Here is a 14,638-nt window from a genome sequence, read left to right on the forward strand (position 1 = left end):
GTTTTTTTTTTTCTTTTGTTGCGGCCCACAGCTTTTGCGAGCGGCCAGGTGATGGTCGCTACCATCGGGGCTTGCGACGAGACCCTTGTGGTAGGGTCTTGTCCGTCGCAAGCCCCAGAGAGCTTGCTCTAACAGAGCAGGAAGCTCTCCACTGACATCACTGGTGATGTCAGTGTTGCCACCCACAAACGGCAGGCATTCCTTCAGGAACGCCTCCGTTTGTGTAGCCACCCCCCCGCCCCACCTACGAAACGGGGCGAGCTGTCAATCAACATCGACAGCCACCCCTTTTGTAGTGAGTCCCGGAGCGAGAGAATTTCTCTCTCGCTCCGGGGCTTGCACATGCGCGCGGCGCGTGTGCAGTACCCCACCATCGACCCGCTTGCGAGCGGGTCTGAATCAGGCCCCTTGTCTTGTATATAGGATAAGTCATCCAGCTGTTTCTGTGTAGAATTATAAATAAGTACTAAAGCCACAAATAGTACGTAAAAGTACAATTAAATAAAGGCAAAAATAGAAAATATAAGCAATACAGATAAGTCCTTATACATCTAGCCTCAATACGCCACAAGGCGCGACTTGCCTGGTGTGAGTGAGCCACTAGGTCCTGTGCAACTTTGCTAGCGCCGGGCGTCTTTTTTTTGTTGTAAATGTGTCTAAGTTGCGATACGACTATGAAGCACCAGGAAACTGTGCTGAGTAATGTGATATGTGACACTTGTATATCTGTGTGCACCTGAGTCTGTATATGGGAGACTGTGCTGAGTAATGTAATATGTGACACTTGTATATCTGTGTGCACATGAGTCTGTATATAGGAGACCGTGCTGAGTAATGTGATATGTGACACTTGTATATCTGTGTGCACCTGAGTCTGTATATAGGAGCGTGCTGAGTAATGTGATATGTGACACTTGTATATCTGTGTGCACCTGAGTCTGTATATAGGAGACCGTGCTGAGTAATGTGATATGTGACACTTGTATATCTGTGTGCACCTGAGTCTGTATATGGGAGACTGTGCTGAGTAATGTGATATGTGACACTTGTATATCTGTGTGCACCTGAGTCTGTATATGGGAGACCATGCTGAGTAATGTGATATGTGACACTTGTATATGTGTGCACCTGAGTCTGTATATGGGAGACCGTGCTGAGTAATGTGATATGTGACACTTGTATATCTGTGTGCACCTGAGTCTGTATATAGGAGACCGTGCTGAGTAATGTGATATGTGACACTTGTATATCTGTGTGCTCCTGAGTCTGTATATAGGAGACCGTGCTGAGTAATGTGATATGTGACACTTGTATATCTGTGTGCACCTGAGTCTGTATATGGGAGACTGTGCTGAGTAATGTGATATGTGACACTTGTATATCTGTGTGCACCTGAGTCTGTATATGGGAGACCATGCTGAGTAATGTGATATGTGACACTTGTATATGTGTGCACCTGAGTCTGTATATGGGAGACTGTGCTGAGTAATGTGATATGTGACACTTGTATATCTGTGTGCACCTGAGTCTGTATATGGGAGACCGTGCTGAGTAATGTGATATGTGACACTTGTATATCTGTGTGCACCTGAGTCTGTATATGGGAGACCGTGCTGAGTAATGTGATATGTGACACTTGTATATCTGTGTGCACCTGAGTCTGTATATGGGAGACTGTGCTGAGTAATGTGATATGTGACACTTGTATATCTGTGTGCACCTGAGTCTGTATATGGGAGACTGTGCTGAGTAATGTGATATGTGACACTTGTATATCTGTGTGCACCGGAGTCTGTATATGGGAGACTGTGCTGAGTAATGTGATATGTGACACTTGTATATCTGTGTGCACCTGAGTCTGTATATGGGAGATCGTGCTGAGTAATGTGATATGTGACACCTGTACATCTGTGTGCTCCTGAGTCTGTATATATGGGAGACTACGCTGAGTAATGTGATATGTGACACCTGTATATCTGTGTGCTCCTGTGTCTGTATATGGGAGACTGTGCTGAGTAATGTAATATGTGACTCTTGTATATCTGTGTGCACCTGAGTCTGTATATGGGAGACCGTGCTGAGTAATGTGATATGTGACACTTGTATATCTGTGTGCACCTGAGTCTGTATATGGGAGACTGTGCTGAGTAATGTGATATGTGACACTTGTATATCTGTGTGCACCTGAGTCTCTATATAGGAGACTGTGCTGAGTAATGTGATATGTGACACTTGTATATCTGTGTGCACCGGAGTCTGTATATGGGAGACTGTGCTGAGTAACGTGATATGTGACACTTGTATATCTGTGTGCACCTGAGTCTGTATATGAAGCCCAACGGGATTTGGAATGAAAAAAGCTGCAGCCGCTACATTATAGCACTTCCTATACAGATTCAGAGACTCAGTCACACACAGACATACAAGTGTCACATATCAAATTACTCCGTAGTGTCTTCTGGTGCATCCTAGACGCATCGCATTGCGAATTGGACACTTATTCGGCAAAAACAGACGCAAAAAAGACACCAGGCGCTAGCAGAGTCTCACGGGACCTGGCGCACAAAGAGGGGCTCTTTGGAGTATCTGCAGCAAAGATGTGTAAGGACACATCTGTAACTCTATTCAAATACATTCAAACATCTATTTTCTTCTCCTTTAAACAAAATCAAATGGTAATCCTCTTTCCTGCCACGGCCTGATTAGAAATATCCACTACATAATGGAAATAGACCACAGCAGCCCCACTAATAATTTATATATTATCAATGAGAGGGATTAAAAGCCATTCAGAAGGGACTGCCCATCATTATCATCATCAGTGCATCTGACACAGTAACGCCCATTCAGCCCTATGTGAGAACCGGCCAACTCAGATCTGCATGTAAGTGCTTACGTTGCCCGTGATGTATGCGGTCTGCTAAATATCTCACAATGCGCCTGTATATGGAATTGCGTGCAACTCAGCATCTGTCTGATGCTCTGAGAGAATCAACTGCGCTGCATATATATGGTATCTTCAATTAGTACATGATATAGCTACATTGTGCCACACAGCGCCCCCCTCCCCAGCTGGGACCCGCTGCAGCACAGATGATGGCCGTTCAGTGTGTATGAACGATCATCATCTGCAGATATATCTTTCAGGTGTGTACCCACCTTTAGCAGACAAATCTTAAAATGTAATAAATACCTCTCAAATCTAATCTTAATACATTTACATTTCAGTAAGCCCATCATGTAATTTTTTTATACCTATATAGTTTTGGATTACAATTCTGAATACAATTCGATTGTGCTATTGTTTATTGTCATTCCAATATAATTGTGCAATTATTATGAGAGGACATCAATCGTCAAGGTAACATTTTAAAATTCAATCTACATTTCAGTAGAAAAATAAATGACTGCAAAGCCAGCTAAAGACAGATACAATTTTGTTGTTGTGCTGTAACTCCCAGGAAAGCTGGGTTTGGTACAATACTTGCAGCTGGCAGCACGTCCTCTTCTCACACGCTGGCTCTAACCAGATCATCACTTTCAATTATAGGAAGAGTTTATTCCAAGAAATAGAAATACAAGTTATAAACTTACCACAGCAGCAAATATATACTTTTGATCCTTTTCTTGAAGAAACAGCAACACATCCGTTAACAGGAGTGCTTGTATATCTTAAAGGGAGGAAGAAAAAGTTAAAGGTTTTTTTTTAATTGCACTGTATAAAGCTTTTCTCTGGATCCAACCTTAATGTCTGGCAATATTTCTTGCTAAACCCATATAAATTCATGCGTGAATGTGAATCATGGAGGCAGGAGTCAAACGTTCCCTTGCAGTGTTTCTGTTCAAATGCGAAACACGCCCAACAAAAACAGTACAAAACGTACAGGTTGCACTTTTAGTTCCTCAGCCAATATGGCCATTACACAACACAACGCGTTTCACGTCTAGGTCATTATTGCAGGAGCCAGACTCTGTCATCAGAACTAAGGCTTTCAGTTCCAGAGTACAAATGACAAAACCTGAAATACATTTCAGCATCCAACAGTACAAATTTTGCAATGGAAAGTGGAAAATAACTTGCGCCAATGGTTTGATGAAATGTGTTATTGTCTGAATCGCATAAAACCTAGGGCCTCTTGTTTGGTACCAGCAATTCACAGAGGCTCCTAACAGGACACCACAGCAAACACGGTTGTTTCCAAACATAATCCAAAGCAGTAGGCTCAAAAGAAAGACAAATATATAATATAGTGATATATATTGTTTAAACAATGGAGTCCACCAGGCGTATTCAAAACTTTAAAAACATCTTATTCTTTTCCATCCTGTTGAAGGTACATCAATAGAGTACTCCATGTGTTCAGAATAATGGACAATAAAAACCTCATACTGCTCACCTTTTACTGAAGGCGGGCGTGGGTGCAATCGCACTAGGAAGTACAGTGAGGGAAGGGTGTGGCCAAGTAATCACAGAGTGCGACTACAAGGGGAAAAAGAGCACAGAGCCCTCTGAAAGGTCCGAGTTGCATGGGCTTGTGCTCTGGTATAATTAATGATGACTTTGCGCTGACGCTGCTTAATCCAGGAAAACATTCCGAAAACAATCAGTGGCGCTAGAAGGCACAACAAAGGCCACATACAGTTTCAGACTGTTGTTCTAACACAGATTCAAATTTTCAGGTACGACTCACCCAGTTAAAGGCGAGAAGTCAGTGATTTTTATTGTAGAGTAGGTTATTCTCAACACATGGCGTAGGCTTTTGTTTTTTTTCTTTATTTTTTACATATGAAGATGTAGCTGGTATATTTTCAACATGGTGGAAAAGAAAGATATGTTTAAACGGTTTAAATACATCTGATATACAGATGTGTCCTTTGACATGTTTACTGCAGTCGCGGTAAAATGCATAGTGAGGCTAACTGTATGATGACACATCTGTAGGGGAGTATCTCCACACATTGGACACACTAATTTGAACTATAAAGTTTTCTATCCATTGGGTCTTCTGTGCTGGATTTTGTTTAAAAACAAAATTATTAAAAAATGTCTGATTGATATATATATATATCTCAATATACACACACACACACATACATATATACACATACACACACATACATACACATTTGGTCTACAGAATATTAGTTTGATAGATTTTTAAAAACATCTTTTCTCCTCTCAGATTCTAAATTAAAATATTCCTATCATTAAATATAAATATTGCCGATATGGAAATCTCGGCACATCACTCATTGGCTCAATGGGCTACCGGGTGACTGAATACCATCAGGCCGCCTGTTCTTGCACTAGATTGTGTGTACTTTATTTACTCATTACCATAGAAAGAGACAAAATGAGTATACATACCGGGTTTAGAAATCTGGTAGACTTCAGGTTAAAACTAGCCCGTTACTTTAGCCACATTGTTAAGGCTGTTGAACATTTGTATTAGTATTTTGATACAGTGTATCGCACCGGGTTCAGAAATCAAATCCCGTTTCATATAACATATCTCTTTCCTGATAGTAATAAATAGGCTGATGGCTGAACTCTAATCTAGTAGAGGAACATTAACACAAGCTGTTTAACACAGCCACGCTGCTGCAGCGAGCATGCCGTCGCGCCTTTCCCTACAGAATCTCTCAAATTCGTGTTATAAAATGTATTGGTCATCATATAGTTTGAATAGTTACTAATAAAAGTTACATTTTAATTTGGAGGACATCACAATGAAATAACACAGAATTACTGGAAAGTTCACTTAGTATAAAAAATACTCATACATACTCATGTCTCTTTCTATTGTTATGTTCATTTGTTATGAGTTTATATTTGTAGAGAGAAACCTAAAAAATAATTGAAACTATCAACAAAATAAAAATGAAGCTGGACAAGTAAGGGAATTACAACGATTGTTACCTGTTACTAAATTGCACATGAATTGCTTCATGTACCTTCATAGAAAGTGTCCTCTTAGATCTGGGCCCTCTGGCAGTCATCGGTGTATGCGCTAGGACCTCCTACTCCACTCAGGATAGGTCCACTGGGTGTCTCTGCCGCTTTGCCTTTCTTTTCTATCGTAGGTATTTATCTTTACGTTTCTATTATTTACTACAAATAAATGGAGATCTTAAGGGGTATATTTACTAAAGTGAGAGTTTTCAGAAGTGGAGATATTGCCCTCAGCAACTAATCATATTCTACTTAACATTTATCTAGCACATTATAGAAGATAATAGCTAGAATCTGGTTGTTATGGGCAACATCTCCACTTCTAAAAACCCGCACTTTAGTAAATAGTGTCTATATTTTCTGGAGAAAAGTTGAACATGATTGGGTGTGGGGGCTAAAAACAGAGGGATTATGAGGGAGATAATGATTAGAGCAAATTAAGGTGAAACAAAGGGAATCAAAATGGAGGGGTGGGTTGTGAACACAAGGATTACAGGAAATAAAGAAAATGGGAGGGAAAGAAGCATGGAAACAGGGATAGAAGGAGTCCATGAAAAAGGGAGGAAAGGGCATGTGGAAGGCGAGTGACAGCATGAATGAGGGAGAGGGGAAGACAGAAGTAATTAGGAAAACAAGGAGGCAGTATGGTTTGTTAGGATCTGGCATTGCTGCTATATGCAGAGGAGATGGGACTGGCACTGATGCACATGCTGGTCAACCCAAACCAGCCTCTCTTTATATGTGAGCCTGTCCCACTGACATTCGCTTCCCTGCAATACACACCGCTGCTTGTTTTGTTTTTTACACATTTCACATAGTTAGTATAGGTTTTTCTCACATCTTTATCCACCAGTAAAAACGCCTGTGAACTCATCATGCATGAGTGGCTGCATTATTGAATGCTTTCAAGAAATGAAGGACCTGATTCAAATCCACTCGCTAGATGCGGCCGATCGCTCCCAGCATATGGAAATTTAGCTAAGTGACGTCAAAGCAGGCGACCGCACGGCAAGGTATGAACCAGGGGCTGGCTGGCAACTTTTAGCCTGGGGGGCAAATGCATGCAGGCGGCCCTGGCAGAGGAGTAGTGTGTAGCCAGGGTGTCGGAAGAATATGCGTGCTACGGCGCCCCCCCCCCCCCAGTGTTCCAGGGAAGAGGTGGGTCCATATGGGATTAATGTAAGGTAAAAATAAAGATTAGGGCAGCCCCCTGTCGTAGTGCCCATATGCAGTGCCCCCGTGTGCCACAGGAGAGAACACCCTTATGCAGGCCTCCAGTAGTGCACCCAGTAGTAGTCCCCCCCTTGTAGTGCCCCCAGTAGTAGTAGTAGTAGTCCCCCCCTTTGTAGTGCCCCCAGTAGTAGTAGTCCCCCCCTTTGCAGTGCCCCCAGTAGTAGTAGTCCCCCCCTGTAGTGCCCCCCCTTGTAGTGTCCCCAGTAGTAGTAGTCCCCCCCCTTGTAGTGTCCCCAGTAGTAGTAGTCCCCCCCTTGTAGTGTCCCCAGTAGTAGTAGTCCCCCACCCCCCTTGTAGTGCCCCCAGTAGTAGTATTAGTCCCCTTATAGTGCCCCCAGTAGTAGTAATCCCCAGTAGTAGTCCCCCACCCCCCTTGTAGTGTCCCCAGTAGTAGTAGTCCCCCACCCCCCTTGTAGTGCCCCCAGTAGTAGTATTAGTCCCCTTATAGTGCCCCCAGTAGTAGTAATCCCCAGTAGTAGTAGTCCCCCACCCCCCTTGTAGTGTCCCCAGTAGTAGTAGTCCCCCACCCCCCTTGTAGTGCCCCCAGTAGTAGTAGTCCCCAGGAGTAGTAGTCCCCTCCCCCTTTGTAGTGCCCCCAGTAGTCCCCACAGTAGTAGTTCCCCCTTGCAGTGCCCCCAGTAGTTGTAGTCCCCATCCCCCTTATAATGTCCCCAGTAGTAGTCCCCCCCTTTGTAGTGCCCCCAGTAGTGCCAGACCCCCCCCCCCCGCGTAGACTCACATAATACAAAAAACAAAATAAAAAAAAACACTTACCTGAATCCCCGCTCCCACCGCCGCCATCTGCTCCTCCGTCTGTCCTCCCGGGCCGGGCCGCTCTGCATTATGGGAGAGACGTCATATGACATCATGACGTCTCTCCCATTGCCCACTGCGGGAGCCGGAAAATGGAGCGGCTCCCGCAGTGGGCGCAGCAGCTGCAGCTAATGAGAGTCTGACAGACTCTCATTGGCTGCTGCTTACAACAAATACACAGCTGCCGGAGCCGGCGGCTGTGTGTTTGTCAGTGTAGCGCTGACCGAACTCCGTCCGGTCAGCGTTACACACGCGGTGCAACCTGTGTCACAGTGACACAGACTGCACCGGCCCGCAGCCCGCATGACGCTGCGGCCCAGGGGGCACATGGCACCCTGCCCCCCGGCACAGCCCGCCACTGGTATGAACACACCCACTATGTCTTGGAATGCGATCACTTTGTGTTTATAGATGCCCACCAGTCTGTCTTTAGCTGCCCACTAGCGAACGTCATCTCCAGGAAGTATATACAACCATCGGTACATCGGGTTCCATCGGATCTGACCGCAGCGCTTGCGGTTGACTGTACCCTACCGCAAGCACTTCAGTGTATAATTCAACCAGGTGACGTGTACTATGACGCTGCCTGTTAATTATGCACGCCTCTGAAACGGCGTTTAAACACTCAGACACGCCTGGGTTCGCAACTCCACTCCCCCGTTACTACTGCCCTGCCCCCGTTATCACCCACAAACGGCACTCATTCACCCACAAACATCACTCATTCAACTGGGCTGTCTTTGCTGGGCGAGCAAGCGCTTTCTGATCGCTCAGACAAGTTCGCGCACGCGCACTGTGATGCGTATGCATGCGCAATTGCATAACATCGGCCGTGTACAAGCGAGCGGCCACTTGCAAGACGGTCTGAATCAGGCCCTAAATGTTATACGCGCTAAAACATGTCAGAAAATCGGAATATACAGTCAGGTGCATAAATATTGGGACATTGACAGAATTTTAAGATTTTGGCCTCTATTCACCACCACAATGGCTTTGAAATGAAACAAACAAGATGTGCTTTAACTGCAGACTTTCAGATTTAATTTGAGGGTAATTACATCCAAACCAGGTGAACAGTGTAGGAATTACAATGGTTTCTATATGTGCCCCCTGAGCTGTTCTGGCTGGACCTCTCCAGGGCATCACCATTTAATACATATAGTCACTTTGTATACACTTTCATGTTTGTTTAATATTTATGTATTTTTTCACACATATTCTACCCTTATCATTATTATAACACTTGTTAATTACTTTACACACCTGATACTTTAACACTTCACTGTCACCCTTTTTTTCGTGTGATGCCTTGGGGAGGTCTTTGGCTGAGCTGACTTTTGGGGTGTCCTGCGTCCCAGATGTGAACCCCAGAGTGTTAGGGACCTGCTCAATGAGGTGACCTTGACGCTGGTGGGCAGGCCCGTATCAGTGGCCATTGATATGCAAACTACCTCTGAAATTGTATGTTATAAATTTAAATGTATACAGTAATGATCGCATAGTGCATCTGCAACTCTGTTTTTTGTATATGTCACTTTGAAATCTCAGCATGATGGCACCTTTCATTACTATTAGGGTGTGCAGTCTAGAGCCCCTCCTTACTTTCCATCTACAGCAGTGGTGCCAAACTCGGGCCCTTCAGCTTTTGTGGGACTACATATCCCAGCATGCCCTGCCACAGTTTTAGCATGCCCTAATAGCAGAACTGTGGCACAGCATGCTGGGATGTGTAGTTCCACTGCAGCTGGAGGGCCAGAGTTTGACACCAGTGGTCTACAGCATCACTTATCGTCATACATACTAAGGCTATTATAGTGAGCGCTGCCCACTCTTTATATGTATTGTCTGTATCTAAGAGAAGGGTCGCTCTTATTGGGTTTGCAGCCCTTATATACAATCCTCTATCCACAAACAGAGCGCAGCCTCCCAAACTTTAAAATGAACCTGAACATGTGATGTGAATGTCTATGGTGCGCGGTCTGTGTGGTTTGTCATCTCCACTCTTACCTTGTAATCATAACATAAGAAAATCTGGGCTTTAGGTGATCTCTATGTTCTATTCCTATTGGAACGGAAGACTGTAACTGTAACTGAATTAGATTTGAGTGCTGCCCTCCTGATATTAGTGTAAAATGACAAATATTTATACACCTACCTTTAAATCTCCCAGTGGCAGTTTTCCACAGGATGATGCCTTCGTGCAGCAGCACCTGCTCATTGCTCCTGATGTCCTGCTTTGTAAAGACGCGGCCATTCTTCATTTTTGTCAGAGTCTTGTTTTCAATCTTATTTACAAACTCTTCCAGCTTTTGTTTTCTTTCAAATTCACTGACTCTTAAATCTACAGCAGCGATCATGTCCTTAATAAGGCAGAGGGCCCGGCACAGGTCCTTGTGTTCCTCAGTCGCCTCTAGAAGTGAGGCATGAGCAATGTTAAGAGATGTAGCATCAGTAACTGAGTAACAAGTGCACCAGTAACAAGTGCTAGAATAATCCAGATCAACAGCAGCAAGCCCATACAGACAACATTGCTGCCCAACATATAGATACAGACAATTATAATTATATATATATACACACACACATATATATATATATATATATATATATATATATATACACACATATATATACATATACACACACACACATATATACACAGTGTCCTGCAAAAGTATTCACCCCTTTTGCATTTTTCATGTTTTGTTGCCTCACAATCTGCAATTAAAATGGATTGTTTGAAGGTGTACATCATTTCATTCACAGAACATGCCTACAGCTGTGAAGTTGTGTTTTATTTTTATATTGTGAATCAAACATCATTTTAGGACAACATAACAGAAAACTTCAGCGTGCATAACTATTCACCCCCCTAAAGTCAATACTTTGTCGAGCCACCTTTTGGGCAATTACAGCTACAAGTCACTTTGGATAAGTCTCTATGAGCTTGCCACATCTTGCCCCTCCGATTTTTGCCCATTCCTCAAGGCAAAACTGCTCCAGCTCCTTCATGTTGGATGGTTTCAGCTTGTGAACAGCAATCTTCAAGTCTGACCACAGATTCTCAATTGGATTGAAATCTGGGCTTTGACTAGGCCATTCAAACACATTTAAATGTTTCCCCTTAAACCACTCGAGTGTTGCTTTAGCAGTATGCTTCGGGTCATTGTCCTACTGGAAGGTGAAGCTCCGTCCCAGTCTCAAATCACAGGCAGACAAACCGGTTTTGCTCAAGAATATCCCTGTATTTAGCACCATCCATCTTTCCCTCGACTCGAATCAGTTTCCCAGTCCCTGCTGCTGAAAAACATCCCCACAGCATGATGCTGCCACCACCATGTTTCTCTGTGGGGATGGTGTTCCTGGGTTGATGGGATGTGTTGGGTTTGCGCCAGTCATAGAGTTTGGTGCCCGAAAAGTTAAATTTTAGTCTTATCTGAAAAGAGCACCTTCCTCCATGCATTTTGGGAGTCGCCCACATGCCTTTTGGCAAACTCAAATCGTGTCTTCTTATTTTTATCACTAAGTAATGGCTTTTTTCTGGTCACTCTTCCATAAAGCCCAGCTCTACGAAGTGTACGGCTTATTGTGGTCACATGCACAGATACACCAGTCTCTGCTGTGGAACTCTGCAGCTGCTTCAGGGTTACCTTTGGTCTCTGTGCTGCCTCTCTGATTAATGCCCTCCTTGCCCGGTCTGTGAGTTTTGGTGGGCAGCCCTCCCTTGGCAGGTTTGTTGTCGTACCATGTTCTTTCCATTTGATGATGGATTTGATGGTGCTCTGGGATCATCAAAGATTTGGATATTTTTTTTTATAACCGAACCCAGAATTGTACTTCTCAAAAACTTTGTCCCTGGACTTGTTTGGAGAGCTCCTTGGTCTTCATGGTGTAATGCCTCTTGCTTAGTGGTATTGCAGCCTCTGGGGGCTTTCAGAAAAGGTGTGTTTATACTGACAGATCATATGACACTTAGATTTCACACAGGTGTACTTCATTTCACTAATTATGTGACTTCTGAAGGTAATTGGTTGCACCAGAACTTTTGAGGGGCTTCATAGCAAAGGGGATGATTACATATGCACATGTCAATTTTCAGAATTTTATCTATAAAAGATTATTTTTTATATATATATATATATATATATATATTTTTCTCATTTCACTACACCAAATTAGACTATTTTGTGCAGATCCATCACATAAAATTCAGGAAAAAAAAATATAAAAAAAAAATTACAGGTTGTAATGTAACAAAAAAGGTAAAAAGCCAAGGGGGCGGGGTGAATACTTTTGCAAGGCACTGTATATATATGCACTGCTCTTCTATCATGATAGAAATGTGTATAGCACACATCTGACACTATTCATCCTGACTACATCATAACAGATTACAATATTTTGGAAGTAATGAAAACAGTCATTCTGATAAGGAGCATTTGTTGGGACATGTACAGTGCTCAGAGTAGTGAACGCACTGTGGGGTATATTCATGAAGCAGTGAAAAGAATGGAGCAGTGTGCCAGTGGAGAAGTTGCCCATTGCAACCAATCAGCTCCTGCCTATTATTTTATAGAATGGACTTGATAAATGCAACCTAAAAGCTGATTGGTTGCCATGGGCAACTTCTCCACTGGCACACTTCTCCAGTCTTTTCACTGCTTCATGAATTAGTCCCCTTTGTGAGTACATACAGATGTGTCAGTGGCGTATCTATAATGGGTGCAGGGTGTGCGGTGGACGCCCACACCCACTTTTAATACCTCCCTCTCTGGAGTCCCGCTTCAGCGCTGCAGCACAAATCACAGAGAAAATAGAACAGTGGCCATTTTCCAGAGTTTTGTGCATGCTCCGCAGAGAAGTCTCCGGGACTATGGCGCAGACGCCATGTTACCGGAGACCTTGTCATGCGCAGTAGACTCTGGCACAATGGCAGAGTCTACTGAGGAGAGGGCCGGCAGAGTGTCTGCACATGGGCCCTCTCCTCGTAAAGTGTCCTCATACACTGTTGCTGAAGTTGCTGCAAATAACCCCTCTCTGAGCAGGCAGGCCACAGGCAACAGACGGCACGTCAGCGCCTTGCTCGCTCAAATGTGCCTCTTATTTGAATAAACCTGGGAGCGATAAAACTACTTTGATTGCGCTGATCAGTTTCATGTGTGACATTGTGCGTCGAAGACTGAATCTGTGTGAGAAGTGATACGACGCAGTGGCCGCGGCTATTTCCCACGCCAAGTTCCGTTGCATTTCATCTGCGATTTTGTACATGTTTAAATCTAATTCCTGTACGGTTAAAGTCGTAGCTCGCTGTATCTGTAGTACAGTCAGTGGTGTTTCACTGCGTGTGCGATGCCAATAACATGTAAGATGTAAAGGAGAGTATGGTATCTTACACCTCTCGGAGCAGCTCAGATGCACCAGGCGTCTCACAACGTTAGGAATATAGATGCTAGGTATGAGGACACATCTGGATAAGATTTATGCTATATAGATTACAAAGTAGTCCAGCTAACCCACTATAAATACATTGTCATGCATACTATACATGTGTCTACACATATCCTAACATAATATTTTATTTATAAAACTGAAAAGCATATAGCATGAATGTGTGCATTAAGCAATTAGTTATATAACATTCTGCACAATAACCCTAACTATGAAGGATGTGCTAATCTATTTTGCATGTCTGCACACAATCCATTACTAATATAGCTGGAGGGTTGCAGGATATAAAAAAAATATTATATAAAAACTGTATTAAAGCGCACCCATTATTTGCACACCGTGCAATCAGCTGTTTCGTGGTCTGAACCACTATTCACGCAAATGAATGCTATCAACTAATGACATCATTGTGTGCAGTGAAGTCTATGGCACTGACCTGGTGTATAGCGTAATATCCTCTCCACCAGCACCGGGTACTTGGTGATGCGTTGTGTTACAAGGAGGATACATTCAGGGATCCCCCGGCGACGAGCCTGTAGATTACTGTTTGTCACCTATAAGCACAACATATTTATTATTATTATACTTTATTTATATGGCGCCACAAGTGTTCCACAGCGCCTTACATAGTACATAAACTAATAAGTGAACAAGAAACAAGTAACTTACAGTACATTACAGTGCAGGACGAGGACATGGTTTATATACAGTGCTGCAATAGCGATTAAAGCACTCACAATAAGCAGCAGGGAGTTAGCAGTCAAGTGCTAGGTGCCCTTGTGGGGAGTAAGGAGTAGTAGAAAATGTAAAGCGAAGCACATGATGAAAGAGGTCCCTGCTTGTGAGACCTTACATTCTAAAGGGGAGGGGCAGACAGACAGGCGTGACACAGAAGGGGTAGATAGGGAGGAAAGAGCAAGAAGTGGGTTAGGATGAGAGCTGGAAGGCCTTGATGAAGTAGTGGGTCTTGAGAGCATGTTTGAAGATTTGTAGAGAGGTGGAGAGTCTGAGAGGGAGAGGGAGAGAGTTCCAAAGGTAGGTAGCAGCGCGGGCAAAATCTTCGAGGCAGGAGTGGGAGGAAGTAATCAGTTGGCAAGAGAGGCGGCATGTCTTTGTTGAGTGAAGTGGACAGACGGGAGTGTGAAGGGAGAGTAGGTCAGAAATGTAAGTGGGAGAGGATTTGGTGAGGGC

At 43.6% G+C, this 14,638-nt stretch overlaps 1 protein-coding gene across 3 annotated transcripts in view; it reads right to left on the reverse strand.

Annotated features, from left to right (window-relative positions):
- ARHGEF28 (Rho guanine nucleotide exchange factor 28) overlaps positions 1 to 14,638 on the reverse strand; it is a 287,796-nt gene that overhangs the window by 29,052 nt on the left and 244,106 nt on the right. For all 3 annotated transcript variants that reach the window (XM_088443751.1, XM_088443750.1, XM_088443752.1), the window contains 3 exons: positions 13,884 to 14,001; positions 10,155 to 10,409; positions 3,595 to 3,671 (listed from right to left, as the gene is read on the reverse strand). In XM_088443751.1, coding sequence (XP_088299877.1) covers positions 3,595 to 3,671; positions 10,155 to 10,409; positions 13,884 to 14,001 — 450 coding nt within the window. The remainder of the gene's footprint in view (positions 1 to 3,594; positions 3,672 to 10,154; positions 10,410 to 13,883; positions 14,002 to 14,638) is intronic.

Source organism: Taudactylus pleione, unplaced genomic scaffold (genome assembly GCF_031769625.1).
Source record: "Taudactylus pleione unplaced genomic scaffold, aTauple2 ptg000333l, whole genome shotgun sequence".
Classification (NCBI taxonomy): domain Eukaryota; kingdom Metazoa; phylum Chordata; class Amphibia; order Anura; family Myobatrachidae; genus Taudactylus; species Taudactylus pleione.